Source organism: Mizuhopecten yessoensis, unplaced genomic scaffold (assembly GCF_002113885.1).
Source record: "Mizuhopecten yessoensis strain PY_sf001 unplaced genomic scaffold, ASM211388v2 scaffold5971, whole genome shotgun sequence".
NCBI lineage: Eukaryota > Metazoa > Mollusca > Bivalvia > Pectinida > Pectinidae > Mizuhopecten > Mizuhopecten yessoensis.
Genome location: NW_018406315.1, coordinates 203067 through 230171, shown reverse-complemented (window position 1 = coordinate 230171; position 27105 = coordinate 203067). Strand labels below are relative to the sequence as shown.

The window sequence follows — 27105 nt, the reverse complement described above, 5'->3', positions numbered from 1 at the left end:
TGTATGATAAATTAACAACAGGTACGTCATCGCCACAATTAAGTTCTAATTAACACAAACTACACCAGTCATTCGTGACATTAGAGCCTCACAATCAATTTCAGGATACAAACGAACAAACTTTCATACCTACAAAAATGAGCAACTACAACGTAAATGAAACGGTTCTTTCAGTTCCTGTTCTATTGGATTTTTTTTTTATCAAGACTAGCATGTTTCCAATAACTAATCTCGTCATGTTTGCATATCATCTTACTGACATTTAAACTTTAACATTCTACTCTTTGTGATCGTCAACTGGCGACAACAGACAGAACTCTGGTACACAGGGACCCGGAAGTTGTGACAGCCTAATCTGTGTTGTTTGGACCTGGAAGTTGTGACAGCCTCATCTGTGTTGTTTGGACCTGGAAGTTGTGACAGCCTAATCTGTGTTGTTTGGACCTGGAAAGTGTGACAGCCTAATCTGTGTTGTTTGGACCTAAACTGATGTTTTAGGGGTTCAGATCAACTCTGGGTAAAACCCCACCCAGATGATATATAAGTCTGTTTGAATATTTCAAACACACTGGATCCTTGTGACCATGAGTATAAGACAAGAATGTTGATTTTTCTTTTAATTGATAGCCTTTCACCCCAACTAGCTTTGTGCCAAATAATATGACCCCAGGGTTTTATGTTTTTATTAAGCGGTCTTTTTAAAAAAGAAGTTGACATAGACGGACAAACAGCCAACGCCGTGCCAAGTAATAAGCTCTCTAGCTGTAAACAATTCCCCCCCACATGAACATTTCCACATCATCAAGGTAACAAATAATTCTCACACCAACATGTCTATCACATGATCCTCATATCACCTTGGTAACTATAACATGATCCTCACATCACCTTGGAACTGTTATATAATCCTCACATCACCATGGTAATTATAACATGCTCTCCACCACACCATGCTTACTCTTAACACAGTTCTCGTGTCTCCATGCCAATTATAACCTGATCCTAACATCTCAACGGTAACTGCAGCTGAGGGTAGTCTTAACCACAGATCACACGGCAGCTTATGTCACTCTAGCATAAGGACATGATACCATTACTGTGTCAATAGCATATAGTATATATCCACGGCAGCTTATGTCACTCTAGCATAAGGACATGATACCATTATTGTGTCAATAGCATATAGTATATATCCCTAAGTCACCAATAAAACAATCATAGTTGTCATTGGAAGGACATGGTAACGTGTTGGACATCGCCAGCATTGATGCCTTCCGCAGCTGACTGCACCACCTCCTGGCCAAGTATCGCACCTCCATCCAGTACATCCTGACCATCCAATTGCTGTTGGGCCAGTTGCTGTGGAAACAAGATCATATGGTCGGTCATAAAAGGGAATAATTTACATTCATTTTGTCTTTGAAAGTACACTGTACATACAGTGGAGAATGCAAGAACAACCTCACTGAACGTGTTGTCTTTTTAGACCAGTTGCTATCATAAGACAGTAAGCACTGGAGGTTGGTATATAACAAGCATACTGAGTATTGCTGAAGCAATACATGTCCCCTACCGGCCCCCGCAATCTATTAAGATGCAACAGTGACCTCAACCTAGATCCGAGGACCATGAAACTTGAACTTGTCCAATACATTGAATTTTTTTACAATAATGTGAAGTTTGACTAAAATCCATGAAAGAATGAGTCACTAGAGTGCTGACAAAGATTTTCTATTTATAGTAACAGTGACCTTGACCTTGATCCGATGACCTTGAAACTCGAACTTGTCGAAGATATTTTAATTCTTTATGACTGTGTGAAGTTTGATTAAAAACCAAGAAAGAATGAAGACGCTAGAGTGCTGACAAAGATTTTCCATTTATAGTAATAGTGACCTTGACCTTGATCCGATGACTTTGAGACTCGAACTTGTCGAAGATATTTTAATTCTTTATGACTGTGTGAAGTTTGATTAAAAACCAAGAAAGAATGAAGACGCTAGAGTGCTGACAAAGTTTTTCTATTTATAGTAACAGTGACCTTGACCTTGATCCGATGACCTTGAAACTCGAACTTGTCGAAGATATTTTAATTCTTTATGACTGTGTGAAGTTTGATTAAAAACCAAGAAAGAATGAAGACGCTAGAGTGCTGACAAAGATTTTCCATTTATAGTAATAGTGACCTTGACCTTGATACGATGACCTTGAAACTCGAACTTGTCGAAGATATTTTAATTCTTTATGACTGTGTGAAGTTTGATTAAAAACCAAGAAAGAATGAAGACGCTAGAGTGCTGACAAAGTTTTTCTATTTATAGTCATAATGACCTTGACCTTGATCCGATGACCTTGAAACTCGAACTTGTCGAAGATATTTTAATTCTTTATGACTGTGTGAAGTTTGATTAAAAACCAAGAAAGAATGAAGACGCTAGAGTGCTGACAAAGATTTTCCATTTATAGTAATAGTGACCTTGACCTTGATCCGATGACTTTGAGACTCGAACTTGTCGAAGATATTTTAATTCTTTATGACTGTGTGAAGTTTGATTAAAAACCAAGAAAGAATGAAGACGCTAGAGTGCTGACAAAGTTTTTCTATTTATAGTAATATTGACCTTGACCTTGATCCGATGACCTTGAAACTCGAACTTGTTGAAGATATTAACAATTAGGACAACAGAGGTGATGTCATGCAAGTCATTGAAATCAATAACAATTAGGACAACAGCGGTGATGTCATGTAAGTCATTGGAATCAATAACAATTAAGAAAACAGAGGTGATTTCATGTAAGTCATTGAAATCAATAACAATTAAGAAAACAGAGGTGATGCCATGTAAGTCATTGAAATCAATAACAATTAAGAAAACAGAGGTGATGCCATGTAAGTCATTGAAATCAATAACAATTAGGACAACAGGGTGATGTCATGTAAGTCATTGGAATCAATAACAATTAAGAAAACAGAGGTGATGCCATGTAAGTCATTGAAATCAATAACAATTAGGACAACAGGGTGATGTCATGTAAGTCATTGGAATCAATAACAATTAAGAAAACAGAGGTGATTTCATGTAAGTCATTGAAATCAATAACAATTAGGACAACAGAGTGGATGTCATTTAAGTCATTGAAATCAATAACAATTAGGACAACAGAGTGGATGTCATTTAAGTCATTGAAATCAATAACAATTAGGACAACAGAGGTGATGTCATGCAAGTCATTGAAATCAATATTGTTTGGCTTTGTGATGAAAACGATTTTGATTCATTCCCATTTCATTCACTAGATTTATGAAACCCATATATCTTTACTATAATGTGACCTATATATCTTTCCTGTAATGTGACCTATATATATCTTTACTGTAATGTGACATATATTTTTACTGTAATGTGACCTATATATCTTTACTCTAATGTGACCTATATATCTTTACTCTAATGTGACCTATATATATCTTTATTCTAATGTGACCTATATATCTTTACTGTAATGTGACCTATATATCTTTACTGACTGTAATGTGAACTATATATCTTCACTGTAATGTGACCTATATATCTTTACTGTAATGTGACCTATATATCTTCACTCTAATGTGACCTATATATCCTTACTCTAATGTGACCTAAATATCTTTACTGTAATGTGACCTATATATCTTTACTCTAATGTGACCTACTTGTAGAGCTTCCAGCTGAGCTGGATCAGTTATCACATACACCTGCTGGCCCTGGTCTCCCACAGTGATGGTTGCCATGCTTTGCTGCTGTTGTAGCTGGCCCAGAAGTTGTGCTGCTGTCGTCTGTGTCTGCTGCATGGTTACAACAGCCTGTTCCTCTGCCCCTAACACAGTGGTGCTGCCCATCAGGGAGTTCTGCTGTTAAACAAATCACAAATCTCATATCACCATCATTAACAGTGACCTCTCTTAACTAGCTTAGGCAAATTAATCTAACAGTTACTATCCATTACAACAGAATCTCTTCAAACTTTTGTCATTCAATAATACCTAAGCAGTAAGTATACATATATACTTATTGGTTTTGATGAAGGTCTTTATCTTTTTCAAGGTGATTGGAGGCTGGATTAATGAGATTTACATGTATTTCATAAATCATATCTGCTTCAAAAATAAAGACAATACAACATGTGCAAACATATTTGTATGTTAACTCACAGCCTGCTGGGCCTCTGAAGTTGTAATGGCCATAGTTGCATCCTCCTGAGAAACTGTGCCCTCTGGTGTGGACAAGGCATACTGAAACTTTGCCCGTTTCTCTTGTGGTTCATCCTCATCATCTGTGATACAAGAATATACACTGTATATACTAAGGTCAAATTCTTAGTGCCTCTAAAATATATAGTAAATACACACTGTATGTACTAAGGTCAAATTCTTAGTGCCTCTAAAATATATAGTAAATACATACTGTATATACTAAGGTCAAATTCTTAGTGCTCTAAAATATATAGTAAATACACACTGTATGTACTAAGGTCAAATTCTTAGTGCCTCTAAAATATATAGTAAATACATACTGTATATACTATTAGGATCAAACTATTAGTGCCTCTAAAATATATAGTAAATACACACTGTATATATTATTAGGATCAAACTATTAGTGCCTCTAAAATATATAGTAAATACACACTGTATGTACTAAGGTCAAATTCTTAGTGCCTCTAAAAGATATAGTAAATACACGCTGTATATACTAAGGTCAAATTCTTAGTGTCTCGAAAATATATAGTAAATACACACTGTATATATTATTAGGATCAAACTATTAGTGCCTCTAAAATATATAGTAAATACAAACTGTATATACTATTAGGATCAAACTATTAGTCCCTCTAAAATATATAGTAAATACACACTGCATATACTAAGGTCAAATTCTTAGTGCCTCTAAAAGATATAGTAAATACACGCTGTATATACTAAGGTCAAATTCTTAGTGCCTCTAAAAGATATAGTAAATACACGCTGTATATACTAAGGTCAAATTCTTAGTGTCTCGAAAATATATAGTAAATACACACTGTATATATTATTAGGATCAAACTATTAGTGCCTCTAAAATATATAGTAAATACACACTGTATGTACTAAGGTCAAATTCTTAGTGCCTCTAAAAGATATAGTAAATACACGCTGTATATACTAAGGTCAAATTCTTAGTGCCTCTAAAAGATATAGTAAATACACGCTGTATATACTAAGGTCAAATTCTTAGTGCTCTAAAATAGATAGTAAATACTCACTGTATATACTAAGGTCAAATTCTTAGTGTCTCGAAAATATATAGTAAATACACACTGTATATACTGAGGTCAAATTCTTAGTGCCTCTAAAATATATAGTAAATACACACTGTATATATTATTAGGATCAAACTATTAGTGCCTCTAAAAAATATAGTAAATATACACTGTATATACTATTAGGGTCAAACTATTAGTGCCTCTATAAAATATAGTAAATATATACAGTATATACTCTTAGTGCCTCTGTAAAATATAGTAGTCTCTTATATCTTTGATAAAAATCAATAAAGAACATGAGCATGTACGATGGTATTAGCCTTCTTTATTTGAATCCTGTGTTATTTATTCTACTGTAATCTATAAATATTGTATCTTTTACTATATCCCATGGGTGGGAAAGGTGGGAACGACTGGATATGGCCCACAGGTCCTCTCAAATCATAAATCTTCATTACTTCGAAGAAACCACTTCAATTTCTCTTAACCCTAAACCTTTAAGACTTGTACCTCCTGGGTTTCTATGTTGAGCCATTAACTGAGCCTCACTTTCAGGTGTGATGTCCTCTCCATGTGCGGTGCGTTTGTGCATAGCAAGAGTAGATGTCTGTCGGTACGTTTTCCCACAGTGATTACACACATAAGGCTTGGAGTGGGTGTGTACCACATGGTGTTTGTAAAGACTGGAGTACTCTGTAAATCTCTTTCCACAGCCATGTACTGTACACACATAGGGCTTCTCTCCTACAGCAATATAGCACAAAACATGAGTCTATACTCAGCTAAATTAACACATAAGTCATAAAACACATAATGTACTACACACATACGTCTCACAAATATAACACAAGACTTCCATCAAGGAAAGTAACAATTTACATGTGTAGTTACCCAATACCCATGGCAAGTATTTACTACCTTACAGGATTAATCATGAATAAAAACATATCCAGAATTGTTTATAAAAATGGAAATGTCCAGACTAAATATTCTTAAGTGAAATGTTCATATCCTAACTAGGTAATAATCATAATTACAATGGCAATCTAAATAATCGAATTATTTGATTATACAATGTTTTACAATAATTGTTCTTAACAGATCTTTGTTTATCATATAACTGACATACCTGTGTGTATACGGATATGGTTTTTGTAATTTGTGGCGCTAGCAAAAGCCCGCCCACAGCCCTCCTCTTGACACACATATGGTCGCTCTCCTGTGTGGGTACGGATATGTACCTTTCGTATATTGGACGTTGTAAATGACCGATTACATCCCTCAAATGGACATTTAAATGGACGTTCTCCTAAAAACATTACAGTAACAATTCATTGTTGAATATTGTTAATGAAATTACACAATATTTCAATTTGGGATTTTGTGTCAGTAAGTTAAAGTATAAGCCATCATTATTTTATCAAAACACAAACAATATTTATATAGCCCCCTATATACTTTTTAAAATGACTCTTAAGCACTTCACACCATATGGATAATAGTATTAGTTATAATTGTGAAACAAAAACAAAGGCTTAATATCCCTTTTATACATTTAAGCAAGCAGATAAGCATCGCAATGTGCACATAAATGAACAAATAAAGGGTGGTATTTGTATAGAATTTTTCCATCATAATTTCTCATTTTTCTCACCATTGTAACACTATATCCCCAGCTACATTACATCATCACAATTATACTATATAATAATAATTAATAATAATTTGAGGTCCTTATATACCGCTCTATCACAACCTAGTTCACAGGTCGTCTCAAAGCGGTTCACAAATTATTATCCGTGATTATAAGGCCTTTGCAACCAACCAATATCTTCCCCAGCTCCCTGGGGAGCCTACAGCCTGTGCTGCCATTTTGGCGCTCTCAGCTAGCATTCTACAATTCTAGCACTGTCCAATCACATACTCATATACAGCCGAGTAGACTTGAACAAACGGAGTAACGTATCTTGCTCAAAGATACAACACAGTGCCTTGCCGTGACTTGAACCTGCAACTCTTCGGTCACGAGCCTGGAGTCCTACCACTAGACTACCATACCTCAGCAAAGTTACACTATATCAGCAGGTACCCTATATATTCATAGTGACCCTTTATCACTATCATCATGGCAAAATGAAGTTTTATTAAAAGTAATACCGTAAATAAGTTCCAAGGAAGAGGTTCGACCCATCCTGGTAGAATATGTGTATGTGTATCTAAAGCTTAATGCTCAACGATTTGTATTTAATGTTTTAGAGTTGAGATCTCATGGGTTTCTATGCTATGATCCAGAGACTTAGTTCTTTAGGGGTTGGGCTAACTCTGAGGTCGATTCTCTTATCTTATCTATTACATTTATGTAAGGAGGAGACGGGTCAGCCACAGAAATGGACGTGCAAGGAGCTGGAGGGTAGGGCCACCTAAACTCAATCACAGAAACAGACATGTGAGGAGCTGGAGGGTAGGGCCACCTAAACTCAATCACAGAAACAGACATGTAAGGAGCTGGAGGATAGGGCCACCTATACTCAATCACAGAAACTGACATGTGAGGAGCTGGAGGGTAGGGCCACCTAAACTCAATCGCAGAAACAGACATTTAAGGATCTGGGAGGTAGGGCCACCTATACTCAATCACAGAAACAGACATTTAAGGATCTGGGAGGTAAGGCCACCTAAACTAAATCACAGAAACAAACATGTGAGGAGCTGGAGGGTAGGGCCACCTAAACTCAATCACAAAAACAGTCATGTGAGTAGCTGGAGGGTAGGGCCGCCTAAACTCAACCACAGAAGCTGACATGTAAGGAGCTGGAGGGTAGGGCCAACTATACTCAATCACAGAAACAGACATTTAAGTAACTGGGGGGTAGGGCCACCTAAACTCAATCACAAAAACAGACATGTGAGTAGCTGGAGGGGAGGGCCACCTAAACTCAATCACAAAAACAGACATGTGAGTAGCTGGAGGGTAGGGCCACCTAAACTCAACCACAGAAGCTGACATGTAAGGAGCTGGAGGGTAGGGCCACCTAAACTCAATCACAGATACAGACATGTAAGGAGCTGGAGGGTAGGGCCACCTATACTCAATCACTGAAACAGACATGTTAGGAGCTGGAGGGTAGGGCCACCTAAACTCAATCACAGAAGGCCACCTAAACTTAATCGAAGAAACAGACATGTAAGGAGCTGGAGGGTAGGGCCACCTATACTCAATCACAGAAACTGACATGTGAGGGGCTGGAGGGTAGGGCCACCTAAACTCAATCACAGAAACGGACATGTAAGGATTTGGGAGGTAGGGCCACCTAAACTCAATCACAGAAACGGACATGTAAGGATTTGGGAGGTAGGGCCACCTAAACTCAATCACAGAAACAGACATGTAAGGATTTGGGAGGTAGGGCCACCTAAACTTAATCACAGAAACAGACATGTGAGGAGCTGGAGGGTAGGGCCACCTATACTCAATCACAGAAACTGACATGTGAGGAGCTGGAGGGTAGTGCCACCTATACTCAATCACAGAAACTGGCATGTGAGGAGCTGGAGGGTAGGGCAACCTATACTCAATCACAGAAACAGACATTAAGGGGCTGGAGGGGAGGGCCACCTAAACTCAATCGCAGAAACAGACATGTAAGGAGATGGAGGGTAGGGCCACCTAAAATCAATCACAGAAACAGACATTAAGGGGCTGGAGGGGAGGGCCACCTAAACTCAATCACAGAAACAGACATGTAAGGAGCTAAAGGGTAGGGCCACCTATACTCAATCACAGAAACAGATATTAAGGAGCTGGAGGGTACGGCCACCTAAACTCAGACATTAAGGAGCTGGAGGGTAGGGCCACCTAAACTCAATCACAGAAACAGACATGTGAGGAGCTGGAGGGTAGGGCCACCTATACTCAATCACAGAAACAGACATGTGAGGACAGGTACCCTTGAATCCTGGACATACAAAAACAGACTTGTACAACTGTAATGCATGTGAAATAACTTAATGGCTTTCGAAAAACAAGAAGCCCAGGGGCCTTAATAGCTCACCTGGTATTTTATTTTTCAATTTAAAACCTGCTGAGTACCATTCAGGTTTATCAAAGGAGTACAAGTAACAAAGTTGCATCTTCCATTTATAAATATTCAATTCCCTTTGCCCAAAGATTCTCTAAAACAAGTTTGGTTAGGTTAAAATCCCTTCAACGGTACAGAAGGAGAAGGATCTTTAATGTTTTCCTCTATTTCCCCTAATGGGCCCCACTAATCTGCCCCAAAGAAGGGGAATCCACACACCTCAGTTTAAACAAAATTGATTCTTTTCTCCCTAAGCATGCTTCAGACTGCATTTGGTTTAAATCCCTTCACTTGTATAGTAGGAGAAAAAAAATCCTCTATTTCCCCTATTGGGCCCCGCTCCTATGCCGCCAGAAGGCCCACACCCTCCGTTTATACAAACTTGAGTCTCCTTTGTCCAAAGATGCTCTAGGACAAATTTGGTCAAAATCCTTCTATTGGTTGAGAAGAAGAAGATTTTTAAAGATTTACCTATTTTCCCCCTATTTGGCCCCGCCCCTCTGCCCCCAGGGGGGTTATACCCTCCGTTTATACAAAACTGAGAACCCTTTGGCCAATGATGCTCCTGACCAAATTTGGTCAAAATCCTCTGAGCCATTCAGGACAAGTAGCATTTTAAAGGAAAAAGTTGCCGGACGCCGGACGCTGCACCATGGGATAAGCTCACATGGCCCTTCGGGCCAGGTGAGCTAAAAACATGGTCTCTCAAATATTTTCTCACCTGTATGTGTTCTGACATGTTTCTGCAGGTCCCCTGATGTTTTGAATGCTTTATCACAGCTTTCCTCTGGACATTTATAAGGCTTTTCCCCCGTATGTACCCGCGTGTGACTCTTTAGGCCATAGCCTGTGGCAAAGGCTTTGGTACAGGCAGGAAACTCACATTTGAATGGCCGGTCACCAGTATGAGATCTCTCATGGACCTAAAGAAATAACATAAGATGACAAATTTTTTAATTATTTTTATGTACATATGCATTTATGTAACAACTCAATATTCCCCAACAACAATAACATTTAATTTTTACTAAGAACAATTGAATTTGACAGTATTATTTTCACAAAGACTGCCCAGGTTTAGTTCTAGGTAAATGTGAATATCAATGCTATACACATTACAAGGATCAGGTTTCATTACAAGACAATGACAGACATGAAACTCTCCTGGCTTTTAGTTTGTACTTTTAACATGTTTGACCCTGTAATCTTGAAAGTGTATCAAGATCATTTTGATAGATTTGTCATCAGGCTAAAGTTACAGGACAAATATCATAACTCTTGGACTTTTTGTAGAAGATGTGGTTTGAGGTTTTTGACACATATTACTCCAGTGGCTTTGAAAGTTGGTCAAAGGAAGATTTCTGCAGACAGCGTTTTAACCTTCTTACACATTTGACACTTGTGACCTTTGAAGTGGGTCAAGATAATCTATCTGAATAAATCTGATAGTCCTCCACCACATTATCAACTCAGAAGCCCTCTCATATATCCTGCATCACTACTGAACAATGATGACATCACTAGTCGTATTTGTTTGCAGCTTGGAGATGATGGAAGTTGGTGTAGAGGCGACCACACCCCTCAAAAGGTGATGATGGGTGGTGTAGAGGCGACCACGCCCCTCAAAGCCACACTTGTAGATACCCCTACCTTTAGGTGATGATGGGTGGTATAGAGGCGACCACACCCCTCAAAGCCACACTTGTAGATACCCCTACCTTTAGGTGATGATGGGTGGTATAGAGGCGACCACACCCCTCAAAGCTATACTTGTAGATATCCTTACCGTAAGATGATGATGGGTAGTGTAGAGGCGACCACACCACTCAAAGCTATACTTGTAGATACCCCTACCTTAAAATGATGATGGGTGGTGTAGAGGCAACCACACCACTCAAAGCTATACTTGTAGATATCCTTACCTTAAGGTGATGATGGGTAGTGTAGAGGCAACCACACCCCTCAAAGCTACACTTGTAGATACCCCTACCTTAAGGTGATGATGGGTAGTGTAGAGGCGACCACACCCCTCAAAGCTATACTTGTAGATACCCTTACTTTAAGATGATGATGGGTGGTGTAGAGGCGACCACACCCCTCAAAGCTATACTTGTAGATACCCTTACTTTAAGATGATGATGGGTGGTGTAGAGGCGACCACACCCCTCAAAGCTATACTTGTAGATACCCTTACCTGAAGGTGATGATGGGTGGTGTAGAGGTGACCACACCCCTCAAAGCTATACTTGTAGATATCCTTACCTTAAGATGATGATGGGTAGTGTAGAGGCGACCACACCCCATAAAGCTATACTTGTAGATACCCTTACCTTAAGGTGATGATGGGTAGTGTAGAGGCGACCACACCCCTCAAAGCTATACTTGTAGATACCCTTACCTTAAGGTGATGATGGGTGGTGTAAAGGTGACCACACCAATCAAAGCTACACTTGTAGATACCCTTACCTTAAGGTGATGATGGGTAGTGTAGAGGTGACTACACCCCTCAAAGCTATACTTGTAGATACCCTTACCTTAAGGTGATGATGGGGGGTGTAAAGGTGACCACACCAATCAAAGCTACACTTGTAGATACCCTTCCCTTAAGGTGATGATGGGTAGTGTAGAGGTGGCCACACCCCTCAAAGCTATACTTGTAGATATCCTTACCTTAAGGTGATGATGGGTAGTGAAGAGGTGACCACACCCCTCAAAGCTACACTTGTAGATACCCCTACCTTAAGGTGATGATGGGTGGTGTGGAGGCGACCACACCCCTCAAAGCTATACCTGTAGATACCCTTACCTCAAGGTGATGATGGGTAGTGTAGAGGCAACCACACCCCTCAAAGCCACACTTGTAGATACCCTTACCTTAGGGTGATGATGGGTAGTGTAGAGGCGACCACACCCCTCAAAGCTATACTTGTAGATATCTTTACCTTAAGGTGATGATGGGTAGTGAAGAGGCAACCACACCCCTCAAAGCCACACTTGTAGATACCCTTACCTTAGGGTGATCATGGGTAGTGTAGAGGCGACCACACCACTCAAAGCTATACTTGTAGATATCCTTACCTTAAGATGATAATGGGTAGTGTAGAGGCGACCACACCCCTCAAAGCTATACTTGTAGATATCCTTACCTTAAGATGCTAATGGGTAGTGTAGAGGCAACCACACCCCTCAAAGCTACACTTGTAGATATCCTTACCTTAAGATGCTAATGGGTAGTGTAGAGGCGACCACATCCCTCAAAGCTATACTTGTAGATACCCTTCCCTTAAGGTGATGATGGGTAGTGAAGAGGTGAACACACCCCTCAAAGCCACACTTGTAGATATCCTTCCCTTAAGGTGATGATGGGTAGTGTAGAGGCAACCACACCCCTCAAAGCTATACTTGTAGATACCCTTACCTAAAGGTGATGATGGGTAGTGTAGAGGCGACCACACCCCTCAAAGCCACACTTGTAGATATCCTTACCTTAAGGTGATGATGGGTGGTGTAGAGGCGACCACAACCCTCAAAGCTACATTTGTAGGCTTTCTCCCCAATGTTGATCGGTTTGCCATCCCCAGTCAGGCCTGCGGCAATCACAGTCTGCAATAAAAAATAACATTTTAGATCACAATTACACATGTATATGCTTCAACTACTTTTAATACAGATTTTATTTGATTTCCTAAAATAAATATCTTTCGTAAATTCTCAGAAAAAAAACCTGTAGTATTTTATCATGATCCATGTATTGCAATGCAAAAAGTGAAAATATATTTTTTAAAGAGAGGATGAGAACCCTGAACAAAATAAAACAAAACATTGGCAGCTGTGGCTATACCTTCTCTGGGTTTCATTAAACACGGCTGTACCTAAACATGGCTGTACCTTAACACGGCTGTACCTTAAAACGGCTGTACCTTAACACGCCTGTACCTTAACACGGCTCTTCACACGGCTGTACCTAAACATGGCTGTACCTTAACACGAGAGGCGACCACACCCCTCAAAGCTACATTTGTAGGCTTTCTCCCCAATGTTGATCGGTTTGCCATCCCCAGTCAGGCCTGCGGCAATCACAGCCTGCAATAAAAAATAACATTTTAGATCACAATTACATATGTATATGCTTCAACTACTTTTAATACAGATTTTATTTGATTTGCTAAAATAAATATCTTCAGTAAATTCTGAGAAAAAAACACCTGTAGTATTATATCATAAGCCATGTATTGCAATGCAAGAAGAGAACATATATTTTTTAAAGAGAGGATGAGAACCCTAAACAAAATAAAACAAAACATTGGCAGCTGTGGCTATACCTTCTCTGGGATTCATTAAACACGGCTGTACCTTACCACGGCTGTACCTTAACCCGGCTGTACCTTAACACGTCTCTTAACACGGCTGTACCTCAACACGGCTGTACCTAAACATGGCTGTAGCTTAACACGGCTGTACCAAAACAGGGCTGTACCTAAACACGGCTATTAACACGGCTGTACCTAAACATGGCTGTAGCTTAACACGGCTGTACCAAAACAGGGCTGTACCTAAACACGCTGTAACTAAACACGGCTGTACCCTAACACGGCTGTACCTTTTATAACATTTTAGATCACAATTACATATGTATATGCTTCAACTACTTTTAATACAGATTTTATTTGATTTGCTAAAATAAATATCTTCAGTAAATTCTGAGAAAAAAACACCTGTAGTATTATATCATGATCCATGTATTGCAATGCAAGAAGAGAACATATATTTTTTAAAGAGAGGATGAGAACCCTGAACAAAATAAAACAAAACATTGGCAGCTGTGGCTATGCCTTCTCTGGGTTTCATTAAACATGGCTGTACCTTAACACGGCTGTACCTAAACACGGCTATACCTTCTCATGGTTTCATTAAACATGGCTCTACCTTAACACGGCTGTACCTTTTCTAGGTTTCATTAACACCAAAGAATTGTACTATGCATTGGCAGTTGGTGATTCTTATAGCTTCTTTTCAAAGTGTTTACTTATCAGATATCTCAAGTGACACCATATGAACAGTCAAGTTTGTATATCACATTACATTACAAGCTGTGATACATATCACATTATCTACTATATCACATGGCCTACTACACTGATACATATCACATTATCTACTATATCACATGACCTACCACACTATGATACATAGCACATGACCTACAACACTGTGATACATATCACATGACATTGCTACACCATGATACATATCACATGACTTACAACACTGATACATATCACATGACCTATTACACTGTGATACATGTCACATGACCTACAACACTGTGATACATATCACATGACCTATTACACTGTGATACATATCACATGACCTCCTTCACTGTGATACATGTCACATGACCTACTACACTGTGATACATATCACATGACCTACTACACTGTGATACATATCACATGACCTATTACACTGTGATACATGTCACATGACCTACAGCACTGTGATACATATCACTTGACCTACTACACTGTGATACATGTCACATGACCTACAACACTGTGATACATATCACATGACCAACTACACTGTGATACATGTCACATGACCTTCAACACAGTGATACATAGCACATGACCTCCAACACTGTGATACATAGCACATGACCTACTACACTGTCACATGCCTGACAACACTGTAATGTGTCACATGACTTACTATGCTGCTCACCACCCCGGCTGCTCCGTTGGCTACACTGACTGATTTGGTTTCTGACACATTTGTCATATCTGAACAATTTTTCAGCTGTTCTGCTGATACCTACAAAAACATATGTCACCTGTAAACATGGAATCCACAAATTTTCTTTTAAAAATACCAATGATAGAAAATCTTTTCTCCACCAAAAAAATTTCAGCTGTTTCATGCATTAACAATAGATCAGTGTGTCCAAGGCAATCTGCACTTCACAAAACTTAGTTTTTATAGTATTATAAATGTGTCCATTTCTCTATGTTAATCAGATTTTTACATCAAATCACTGTACCTGAGTTGTAAGTTGCTCCAAACTGAGAGAAGCCGAGTCGAGGTTGGCAGCATCACCAAACAGAGCCTCAGGTGTCGGGTGAGAAATGTAGGCTGTAGTACCATCCTCTAATTGTATGGCTTGTAATCCCTCTACAATTAACATAAACAGAGTCGTACACTTTCATATTAAGAATACTAGCTCTTAACTTTTCGTAGTAAATATTACAAATTTTCAGTAAACCCTACATAAAATCTACAAACCCCAGGTGTCATGCTGGTAGAACTGCTCACCCGCCTGCAATTTGTTGAAAGGCTAGATTACAGTTATTGAAAGCTTTAATAAGGACTAATAACATTTCTGTACAGGTTATTAAGGACTTCTTGTGATGACCTAAGTAGGTTGGACTAAGGTCAAGTCCTTACCTTTTGGGGTCGTATGTAAATAGGCTGTTGTTCCATCCTCTAGCTGTACAGGTTGACCATCTGTCATATGGGCATGGCTGTCAGGGAGTGTCTGACCATCCACCATGTGTGTCCCATCCACGATGTGTGTACCATCCACTAGGGTCATTTGCTGGACCTGGAGCTGGTGTATATCCTTTAGGTCCACCTCATCTGTCATATTGTCTGGCCCGGATTCAATCTGGCTGGGCAAGTTGGACACTACAATATCAATAGGATTATTTCAATGGAACCCCCTGACTGCAGTTTTCTGTACTGATTGTCTTAATCAACTTTTACTAATAGTCACATTAAAAAAAACTAAAAATATCAGCCTTGATACAAAATAAAAGATGAATTTCAATGTTTACCACGAACAGAAAAAATCTCAACAACTGTAATCAGTTTTATAGTTACCTTGGCTCAACCCTTGTACCACAGCAGTGCTGCCATCCTCAAGTGTAATAGTCTGGCCCTCCAGAAACTTTCTCCCTGTCAACAAAACCAGAGATAGGTACTGCTGTTTACCTGTACAATCAGTTCTCTACCTGTAAATACCGGCGACCTGGTTGTACAATCTAACACATGTTGAATCTACATATAGAACATGTTAAATGTATCCCAATTGTAATGAAGGGGGCAATAGTAACCTAGTTATCCCCAATTGTGTATCACACACCGTCCTGGGTTGCCATATCCCCTCAATCTTGGCCATTTCCTCTCTACTCATGCTTAAGTTTTCCAGCTGAAACATTAATGATATTATCCCATTTTTGCCTCCTGCAGTTGCTGAACTGTAATTAGAACAGTGGGCTACAAAACTAGTATGTTTAGCATGTAGCTCAAAATACTAGATGATAAAATGGAGATCTTAAAAACATATTTGAAAACTGTCCTTTTGGGTAAGTAAGGGACGCAACCTCACTCTTTCAATGAATGATTAAACTACCAGATTTTCAGCCAGAGTTTTTTCCCACCTTACTTTTACAACAGCCTGTTCCTGTAGGAATCGAGGAAAAAAAAGCATTATTTTTTTATTGAAATTGGGAATATATTCCTCATTTTTTTGTTGTTTTGGGAAAAAAGGCCACTTTTTTGCTGGGGGAAACAGCCTATATTTGGCTGTAAAACTGAGCAAATAAAATCTCTGTCAGCAAACAAGACAGGGTGTCATTCATTACAATGTTGACATAAGAACATCGAATGGTAATTTCAATCACCATTGGTTTTTTAAATTTATATGAGATCAGAGGTTAATTGTTCTAATGCATTGAGATAATTTCCATGTTAAATGAAAATGTTCCATCACAATGTAATTTAATATAGGCAACTGGCAATCCCATACAAAAATGGTAATGAACTATCTAATGGTTCCCAGATGAGTGTCCTATATATTTCACTTGCATGTCAGATTTTCTTATTGTTTTTAGAAAACATAGAAAAATGTGTCATACTTGGGAAAAACATTTTCGATCAGGTCTAATTAGGTGGATCAGACTCCTGTATACATACATTGATCTGTTTAGTTTCACATAGACGTTCTTGTCATGTACTTCTATTTAAAGACCCCTGTATGGATTTGTTTACCTTTAGGATGTTGTATAAAGGCTGTAGTGCCATCAGCCAGGGTAACAGCCTGCACAGTCTGAGCAGTGGTGTCGGTGGGGATCAGGCTATGATCAGGTATAGATACAGTCACACCCAACTGTTGGGGATCAATATCGTGAACTAGGTCCTCTTCAATCTTAAACAGGCAAAAATAAAGAATACGAAATTCTCAATCAAAGGTCGTATTCTTCACTTGTATAAACAATATGTGACAATGCCAAATATGTTTATCTATAATTTATAATACATTTATAGTTGTATTTGAGAACATGTGAAATTATATTTTGCATTTTAAATTATAATTTTTGGAGGTACTGGGCTTGTAGCACTCACCTGATTCTGGTATATTTTTTTCATATTTTGTTAGCATCGAGAATTTATATTAATGGTCAAGAGATTAACATTTGTAACAAGGAATTCAGTAAAAATGTGACATGTTTTATTTTTAGAAAAAGTCTAAAAATCTTTAATCAATCACAGGCTAGTGTTTGGCCATCCTGGATTATAAATAGCTTTAAAAAATAATGACACACTGTGGACTCTATGCACATCAATATCAGATTTGGACAGGACCTAAGTAAAATGTAAAATCTAGGGATTTCCTTAAAAGGAATAGAACACAAAAGGTGGCATTATGAGGACCAACTAGTTAGCGCCCGATAAGGCAGCTCCTGCGAATTCCTCAAAATTGTATTGATTAATGTATATGCTAATTGTATTAATTGTATATCTATGTACTGTAAAGCGCTTTAGAGTGGCTTATTCTAGCTAGATAAGATGCTGTACCAAATGTTGTATACTATTATTATTATCATAAGGTCATTAAATGGGATCCGTTATTAATTTGAAGGCACTAGTTAGCCTAGTCTTACCCCATGACTTTGAAGCAGTAGGCCGATCACCTCCCCTTCATGCATATCATTATGAATGCCCACACTGGGGTCAACCACGATGGAATCGCCCACACCTGGATTGTCCACATTGGGTTCAATCTTGATGATACTGTTATCGTTAATGGTGTTGTCATCATGAACTTCACACAGCTGGTGGTCATCCTCTTCAAGAACATCTGGGTGGGGATGGTCTGGGGGGTCATCTTCGGTGATCTGGCCGGGCACGTCTCCTACGTGGCCGATACCCTCTATAACAATACTATCCATTTCAGCCGAGTGTCTACATGGCCTCTCAGATCAACGGTGAAACATGTTTCTGCAAAACAGTTCAATGTATAAATCAAACGTTTTTCTTTATTGACAAACAATATAATAATGTTTAATTATATAAATGACATATAAACTCCATTGTATACTACCCTATTAATCACACGTTTTTAACACAGAAATTACTTAACTTTTATCACATCTTTATATTGTGTGCAGTAAAACATATCTAAAATGCATGTTTGTAATTGTAACAAGAGATGGAAATGTATGACCAGACCAAGGACCCTTGAAACTCTAGATGGCTTTACCAATTGAGCTTAGTAATAACCTGGTCACCGACATTTGACCCAGTCCTGTTCAGCAACATTCCTCCCTCCTTTTTCGAAGTCTTTGCCCCCAAAGACAACACTATTTACAGCCTTGGTTCAGGTACTTGGCCCTTGTCAAGCATTCACCCAGAGACTTGAAACAAGGGTTGGTTACAGGCACCAAATGAAACAGAAGCGGAGAAATACATGCATGGCCAGACTGGGGTTCGAACCCAGGATCTTTAATTTTAAAGGGACACTATACTAATTGAGCTACACGGTCGCCAACTTTCGACCTAATCCAGTTCTGCTACAATTACCTGGAATACTTCGGTTGAAATGACTTTGACAGTTTATTAATTCATTGGTGATAAAGCAGAACTGGACCAACTTGTTCAGGGTCGATCGTTGGGGACCAGGTATATATATATATATGTGTAATAGGACGAGGAAAAGTGATAAAGATAGTGTCGTCGCTGGAACCCGCGACCCTTGGCTCTCCAGCCCGATGCTCTACCGCTAAGCTAAAGGGAAATTCCCTACAGCTGACGCTTGTAAGGCAACCTAATTAATCCACATCTTTCACATATGTATAGCTCAATTGGTAGATTGTCTATCTAGAAATCGGAGGGTGCCTTAATAATTGAAACCCGGTCTGGTCGTGTATTTTTTCCATCTCCTTTTACAGTGGTTTCTTTGACCAACCCTTGTTTCAAGAATTGGGTGTACACTTGGCAAGGGGATATCCAAATCTGGATGTAAACAAGCATGTCTTCAGGGACGACGACTCAATAGAAGAAGGAGGGAGTAAATTAATGTATCATGACGGGACTGGGTCAATCGTTGGTGACCAGGTAGATCATCCGTCTAGATAATTATTTGTGTCCCGGGTCAAACCCCGGTCTGACCGTGCATTTTCCCCATCTCCTGTTACAGTGATAATGGTACAGCTATACTTTAATTTTATGGTACTAGGAATTAAGTAACAAATTCCCAATACAGATTTGAAACAATACCAGTGTATCTTGAATTAAAACCTTTTCCGTCGTGATATGACCTGTGATTTTCTGAACTATTTCTAATGTTGAATTTCTGGACTTAAGTAGAGAACAAAACGGCAATACAAAATTAATTTTATTTGGGGAAAAAATGTCACCTCACGAAACCTTTCATATGAATGAAATAAAAAAATGTGAGAAAAAATATTTGGCTATTCTCTCTTATGGTGCAAATGCTAGTTTAAATTACCAACGACTTCCGCCTACGTATAAATAGGTAGAAAAAAGTAAGTCACTATGTGCCTACTACATAACGAACTTCCAGCAAAAGACCACAAAAATACGTAATCGTCAAGAAGCAACTGTTCGCCGGTCAGACATGCATATTATTATTTAGGTTAGACGACTCAGTTTTATTTTCAATAAAATAAACAGGATATATTTGACTTACGAAAAAAATGTTATCGTTATCCATGTGTGCTTTCAATGCGTTTCTACTTTCATTTTCGAGAAAAAACACAAGTCCCCAAAGTATAACAACGCCAGTAATCGACTCGTGAGGGAATTCGCTTTATAAAGTGGTCGTGGGGCAGGAAGTCTCCATCTTGAATGTTTCCTGAACACGACCGTTTACTAGGTTTTCGTGTTTTAAATCGCAATAAGACCAAAATTTAAAACAGTTTTATAGACCACATGATAGCTGATGCTCTAATTTCATCAATCCCAACAGCCACTCTGCTGTTGACAGTATGCACTTTGAACACTGGGAAAACTTACCCAAAAATCCTCAGTACCTAGACCGCCATGCAATGCTCTGTCTTCCGGCCCCGATTATGGATATCTCTAATATTATAATGAACAAATATGCATTAAAGCTGTATTTGATGGAAACAAATACTTACATTTTCTTCTTATCACAAATTAGACGAGTATGAAAGTACTCACGTCACGAATTCTTCAAATGTACACAGCCTGTGTATTCGATCAGTGCCACAACCTATGCATATTTTCATGGATTAACATATTGTGACGTCACAAAGGCAAAAAGGGCATGTTGTCTAGTCTTGCACAAGACCCTACATTTAGACCCCCTCTGGCACTGGGGCATCATTAGCCCCTTCCCCGTTCCTTTTGAAATTAAAGGAAATCAATCTAACATAATCCGGGACACATTAACATGTTTTTCAAACATCAATGATCTACCAAAGTACATATATATATATATATATATATGAATATGAAAGTTTTATTTTAATTCGGTATAGTTACAAACTACAAACATAAGCTTTTAACCGAATACATAATCTCCATCTTCTTTAGTCATGTGACAGACAAATCACAGCTGGCATTCTAGCCTCGGCTAAATGTATATATACAAAACCCTAATTATAATGGTGTTACGGGCCGCCCATAGGTGATTGCACTATTAGGGGATGATGTTGATAAAACTGGTCAACGCAGTGCATGCATGGCCCGTTACTAAAGCTTATAGTCATGGCCCGTTACTAAAGCTTATAGTCATGGCCCGTTACTAAAGCTTATAGTCATAGCCCGTTACTAAAGCTTATAGTCATGGCCCGTTACTAAAGTTCCACCAAAATTCGTTTATGATCGGCACAAATATTCTATGTAAGGATATGCATGGAGGAGATCTCGAGAGAAAAAAAAATATACCTAGATTAATTTATGAAACAAATTTCATATGTATGTTACCGTAAATATATTGTAGATGGATAAAAAAGTAGGACATAGACACATTAAGAATATACAAAACGTGATGCCGATACTTTAATTTTCTAAATATCAAATAGTTGTGGAATCGTAAAACAGTTTACCAGAGACGTGTATTAATATATACGTCTCTAAGCTAGTCTACCAAATACTGTGGTTGATGCTCCAATAGTGTAACAATTTGAAATTCGTCTGTTTGAACACTGCATCATGGATATTGGACCCGGCGTTGTTTTTTTCCTGATATTCCGGCATGTTTTCCCCACATGAAGAGGTATATTTTGCGCGCTTCCATCTGGGCCAGCAAGAGAGATTAATATATTTAAATGAGAGGCGACTAATGAGACATTCCGTAACAAATTGAGATTTTTCACATTTACCCGGCCAGATTTCCACATGTTCCACGTTTTTGATATCACTTTATGTGATAGTGCATCCTACAGTCAGAGACTTGAGAAACTTAAACTACCAACGTTGGCCTTCAGGAGATGTAGGGGAGATATGATAGAACTGTACAAAATTATAAACGAAATATATGATACAGAATGTTGTAATGCAATCACACTTTGGAAAGATGCCGCTGATCGTCACAGTAACAGAGGACATAGCAAAAAGGATACCCTAAGCGTGCAACAATGATGCTTAGGAAAAACTTTTTTTCAATAAGAACAGTGACAATATGGAACGATCTGCCTGAAAATGTTGTCTCCGCACCAAATGTAAATGCATTTAAAAACAGGCTAGATACCCACTGGAAACATCAAGAACTTTTCTTTAACTACAAATCATTAATCAAACCATAGCCATTAACGTGTACCGAATATATATATATATATTTATGTATTGTGTAATATAATAGTCTGGTATAGAGGACTTTCACTAGTCCTGAACCGGAAATAAACTTAACTTAACTTAATCTTGCGCAAGAATAGGTCCTCTACATCAGCGCTCCTTGTCTGCGATGCTCTCAGCTTAATTGCTGCCTTCGGCTGTCTTTAGCCGAGGGGACTATTGGTTTTATATAATAGCTATATTTTCAATTATAGTATATCAATTCTATCTTCTTGTAATATGATGTGTATGAATATGTAACTGTTCTGTTTCACTGTGTCTTGAAAAAGGAGCGGATCGCTCCGAAAAATTGACAACCTAAACTTGTCCACACTGTTGGAATTACTTCTTTGCCCCATATAATATTTTAAGTAATTCGTATCCTACGGACATACCTCCATTAGGATCCAGTGTTATATGGGATTTTACCGTCTATATATTACTTATTTGACCCATATATATATATATATAAGCTGTAAACAAATCCATGGTTTTTAATTGTTATAAAATAAATAGAGTTTTGATTTAGAAATCAACTTTCGGGTAAAAATGCCACCCAAAGATGACATATATACGAGCTTCTCGTATAAGTCATCATCCGGGTGGCATTTTACCAAAAGTGGATCTAAATCCCTAAACACCTTAAATATGTATATTTTTAATGTGTCTATGTCCTACTTTTTTTAACCATCTCTAAGTTAAGATCCAAATAGGATTCTCAGGTCGTTTGTGGAATTCACTATTCAAGAAACAATAGCTAGATTACTGGATTATTTCGTTAAGTACAATTTGTGAAAAGAAGAAAAAAATCGTTAAAAGCAAGAGATTGTTATCCAAGTCCGTGATTAATAGTCAAGGGGAGATAATCCATTTATGACATTAAGCCTTGTTATTTTTCGTTTAACAATGATTCAATTTAAGAATATATTTCCATGTCGATGTTACACATATATATATACATATATATATGAAAACACTCTGTCAGTAAAATGTGATCTATATATTATAGTCGATAAGACTAACTAAACTTCCGGTTACATTATCGGTTAGTTTAACTGGGATTGTTATTGCAGGTTGAAGTCCACCGGCAAGTCTAGTTCAGTAGCAGCATATCTAAAGATCTGAATAGATTCACGATGAATGACATGGCCGAGAAGTTCTGTAAAGCGTCTACCCTAGTGCCAATAGGGTTGTCAGCTGCAGCATTCGGAACCTTTATGTTTCTCAAGAGATTTGGTATCCTGTATCAGCTATTCCACAAAGTGCGTCGATAGGGATTGATTGATTGTGTTATTTACAAGACACGGTTGTTCCGTTACACATAAACATTTATCGTTTAATATATGAAAACTTATTTTAAATCAAAATCAACATTAAGGTAAAGTGTACCAAAGTATCGGTTATAATCGCGTAAAAGAGTTCTGCTCAGAGTTTTTGACATGGAGTAATCTCCCTTATATATGGAAGATGATGCAACTAAAAAGGTCGTTTTGGCTTGGAGTTGCTTTTCCTGTCAAGCTCAATATATCAATTCTTGAGAGAAAGCATTTTGATTACCCATCAATTCAGTTTTATAATTCACAGTAATCTGATGTTTTTTTTTCTATTTATAAAAGGTTGACAACAACATCAAAAGGAATGGAGGTGATATAGTCGGTGATGTTTTGAAGGTAATGTTTGTTAGATTATCAGTGTAACGTAAATAGACTGGTTTGAAAGTCGGCCACCAGGTAGCTCAATTGCATGGTAGAGCGTCTGTGTTAGAGTTCGGAGGGTTGGAACCCTGGTCTGTGTTAGAGTTCGGAGGGTTTGAACCCTGGTCTGTGTTAGAGTTGGGAGAGTTTGAACCCTGGTCTGTGTTAGAGTTGGGAGGGATTGAACCCTGGTCTGTGTTAGAGTTCGGAGGGTTTGAACCCTGGTCTGCGTTGGAGTTTGGAGGGTTTGAACCCTGGTCTGCGTTAGAGTTCGGAGGGTTTGAACCCTGGTCTGCGTTGGAGTTTGGAGGGTTTGAACCCTGGTCTGCGTTAGAGTTCGGAGGGTTTGAACCCTGGTCTGTGTTAGAGTTGGGCGGGTTTGAACCCTGGTCTGTGTTAGAGTTGGGAGGGTTTGACCCCTGGTCTGTGTTAGAGTTGGGAGGGTTTGAACCCTGTTCTGTGTTAGAGTTGGGAGGGTTTGAACCCTGGTCTGGGTTAGAGTTGGGAGGGTTTGAACCCTGGTCTGTGTTGAGTTGGGAGGGTTTGAACCCTGGTCTGTGGTAGAGTTCGGAGGGTTTGAACCCTGGTCTGTGTTAGAGTTGGGCGGGTTTGAACCCTGGTCTGTGTTAGAGTTGGGAGGGATTGAACCCTGGTCTGTGTTAGAGTTCGGAGGGTTTGAACCCTGGTCTGCGTTAGAGTTGGGAGGGTTTGAACCCTGGTCTGTGTTGAGTTGGGAGGGTTTGAACCCTGGTCTGTGGTAGAGTTGGGAGGGTTTGAACCCTGGTCTGTGTTAGAGTTCGGAGGGATTGACCCCTGGTCTGTGTTAGAGTTCGGAGGGTTTGAACCCTGGTCTGTGTTAGAGTTCGGGGGGTTTGAACCCTTGTCTGTGTTAGAGTTCGGAGGGTTTGAACCCTGGTCTGCGTTGGAGTTCGGAGGGTTTGAACCCTGGTCTGCGTTAGAGTTCGGAGGGTTTGAACCCTGGTCTGTGGTAGAGTTGGGAGGGTTTGAACCCTGGTCTGTGTTAGAGTTGGGCGGGTTTGAACCCTGGTCTGTGTTAGAGTTGGGAGAGTTTGAACCCTGGTCTGTGTTAGAGTTGGGAGGGCTTGAACCCTGGTCTGTGTTAGAGTTTGGAGGGTTTGAACCCTGGTCTGTGTTAGAGTTTGGAGGGTTTGAACCCTGGTCTGTGTTAGAGTTCGGGGGGTTTGAACCCTGGGCTGTGTTAGAGTTGGGAGAGTTTGAACCCTGGTCTGTGTTAGAGTTGGGAGGGATTGAACCCTGGTCTGTGTTAGAGTTCGGAGGGTTTGAACCCTGGTCTGCCGGTGCATTTCTCTTTCTATCGTTACATCATAAACACCTTTTTATGTGTTTTATCAGCAACTTAGAAGGTTAGACGTTTTCACACTGACTTGTGTCAGGGACAGTATATACGTCCCTGCTTGTGTAAAGACACAAATATTTTATTTCAAATACATTGATTTAGTTGCCGAACTGTCAAAGAATTTTCTTGCTTTCTGAACTTGCATAATTATTGGTTAAAGATGGTGTAATATATGTCATTTATTATCGTCATGTTCACATGGACTGACAGTACCAGTATGTTCAAAGTAATCAAGTTAAGATAATGTTATATTTCTCCTTTTTCACACGGATTATGTTTTAAGTAAGCTAGTGTAAGTGAAGATATTAGGAAAGTGAACTGTTCTTGTCACTTCTGACACATATTTGACCTAAATGTTTTAGGCTCATGGTGTGAAATATGTGTTTACTTTGGTGGGAGGGCACATATCCCCCATACTGGTGGCCTGTGAGAAGATTGGTATTCGGGTGGTGGACACCAGACACGAAGTAAGTTATTCATAGTGCTATATTTGAATCAGTTTTAATGAGTGATATCAGAATTAAGAAAGCTGGTGGAGTAGCATAAGTCAAATTTTATTAAAAATCTACAAAGTTGTCTATTTAATTCTGTGAGACACATACCTCCATTAGTGTGAGGATGTTTTTTTTTTTTATTCTCTGTTATAATCAATAACTGATTGTTTGTGTATTAAATTTACAGATTTTGAAAATGATTGAATTGTTCACTGATTGGCAGTGTGTGATGTTTGTATTTAGGTGACAGCTGTATTTGCTGCGGATGCTGTGGCCAGAATGTCGGGCACTGTGGGTGTGGCCGCTGTCACAGCAGGCCCAGGTAAGACTGGTGTACAAAGTACTACAAACACACCTCCTACACCACTCCCCCCTTACTATTGACCAGTTTACCTCACAAACACACCACCTACACCACTCCCCCTTACCTTTGACAGGTTTACCTTACAAACACACCTCCTACACCACTGCCCCCTTACCTTTGACAGGTTTACCTTACAAACACACCTCCTACACCACTCCCTCCTTACCATTGACCAGTTTACCTTACAAACACACCTCCTACACCACTCCCCCTTACCATTGACCAGTTTACCTTACAAACACACCTCCTACACCACTCCCCCTTACCATTGACCAGTTTACCTTACAAACACACCTCCTACACCACTCCCCCTTACCATTGACCAGTTTACCTTACAAACACACCTCCTACACCACTCCCCCTTACCATTGACCAGTTTACCTTACAACCACACCTCCTACACCATTCCCCCCTTACCATTGACCAGTGTACCTTACAACCACACCTCCTACACCCCCCCTTACCATTGACCAGTTTACCTTATAAACACACCTCCTACACCACTCCCCCCTTACCATTGACCAGTTTCCCTTACAAACACACCTCCTACACCACCCCCCCTTACCATTTACCAGTTTACCTTACAAACACACCTCCTACACCACTCCCCCTTACCATTGACCAGTTTACCTTACAAACACACCTCCTACACCACTCCCCCTTACCATTGACCAGTTTACCTTACAAACACACCTCCTACACCACTCCC

At 39.1% G+C, this 27105-nt stretch overlaps 2 protein-coding genes across 6 annotated transcripts in view; one reads left to right on the top strand and one right to left on the bottom strand.

Moving 5' to 3' along the window:
• Nucleotides 1-329: 329 nt before the first annotated feature.
• On the bottom strand, nt 330-20933 carry LOC110451371 (zinc finger protein 76-like). Of its 5 annotated transcripts, none has more exons than XM_021499340.1 (14): nt 20850-20933; nt 18308-18644; nt 17415-17571; nt 16245-16319; nt 15810-16049; nt 15406-15536; nt 15078-15179; nt 12849-12965; nt 10084-10285; nt 6413-6592; nt 5794-6027; nt 4193-4314; nt 3695-3892; nt 330-1359 (listed from the first exon to the last, which is right to left on the bottom strand). In XM_021499340.1, the coding sequence occupies exons 2-14, from the start codon at nt 18593-18595 to the stop codon at nt 1225-1227; spliced, it is 2181 nt and encodes a 726-aa protein (XP_021355015.1). In that variant the 5' UTR covers nt 18596-18644; nt 20850-20933; the 3' UTR covers nt 330-1224. The 5 variants fall into 5 exon arrangements, with proteins under 5 accessions (XP_021355015.1, XP_021355020.1, XP_021355019.1 ...); XM_021499345.1 differs by having other exon boundaries at nt 5833-6027; XM_021499344.1 differs by having other exon boundaries at nt 20807-20894.
• Nucleotides 20934-23496: 2563 nt separating this feature from the next.
• LOC110451370 (acetolactate synthase-like protein) overlaps nt 23497-27105 on the top strand; it is a 27569-nt gene continuing 23960 nt past the window's right edge. Inside the window, exons 1-4 of the mRNA XM_021499339.1 lie at nt 23497-23728; nt 24083-24136; nt 25901-26005; nt 26276-26354. Of these exons, the coding sequence (XP_021355014.1) occupies nt 23603-23728; nt 24083-24136; nt 25901-26005; nt 26276-26354 (364 nt within the window). The 5' untranslated portion in view covers nt 23497-23602. The remainder of the gene's footprint in view (nt 23729-24082; nt 24137-25900; nt 26006-26275; nt 26355-27105) is intronic.

What these genes read in the sequence shown, in the direction of transcription:
- LOC110451371 (XM_021499340.1), bottom strand. Translation starts at nt 18,595, where the DNA reads ATGGATAGTATTGTTATAGAGGGTATCGGCCACGTAGGAGACGTGCCC. An exon ending in CCACCCATCATCACCTTAAG is followed by an intron (nt 10,286 to 12,848) that starts GTAAGGATATCT and finishes TTATTTCTTTAG; the next exon opens with GTCCATGAGAGATCTCATAC. An exon ending in CTTCAGAGGCCCAGCAGGCT is followed by an intron (nt 3,893 to 4,192) that starts GTGAGTTAACAT and finishes TTTGTTTAACAG; the next exon opens with CAGAACTCCCTGATGGGCAG.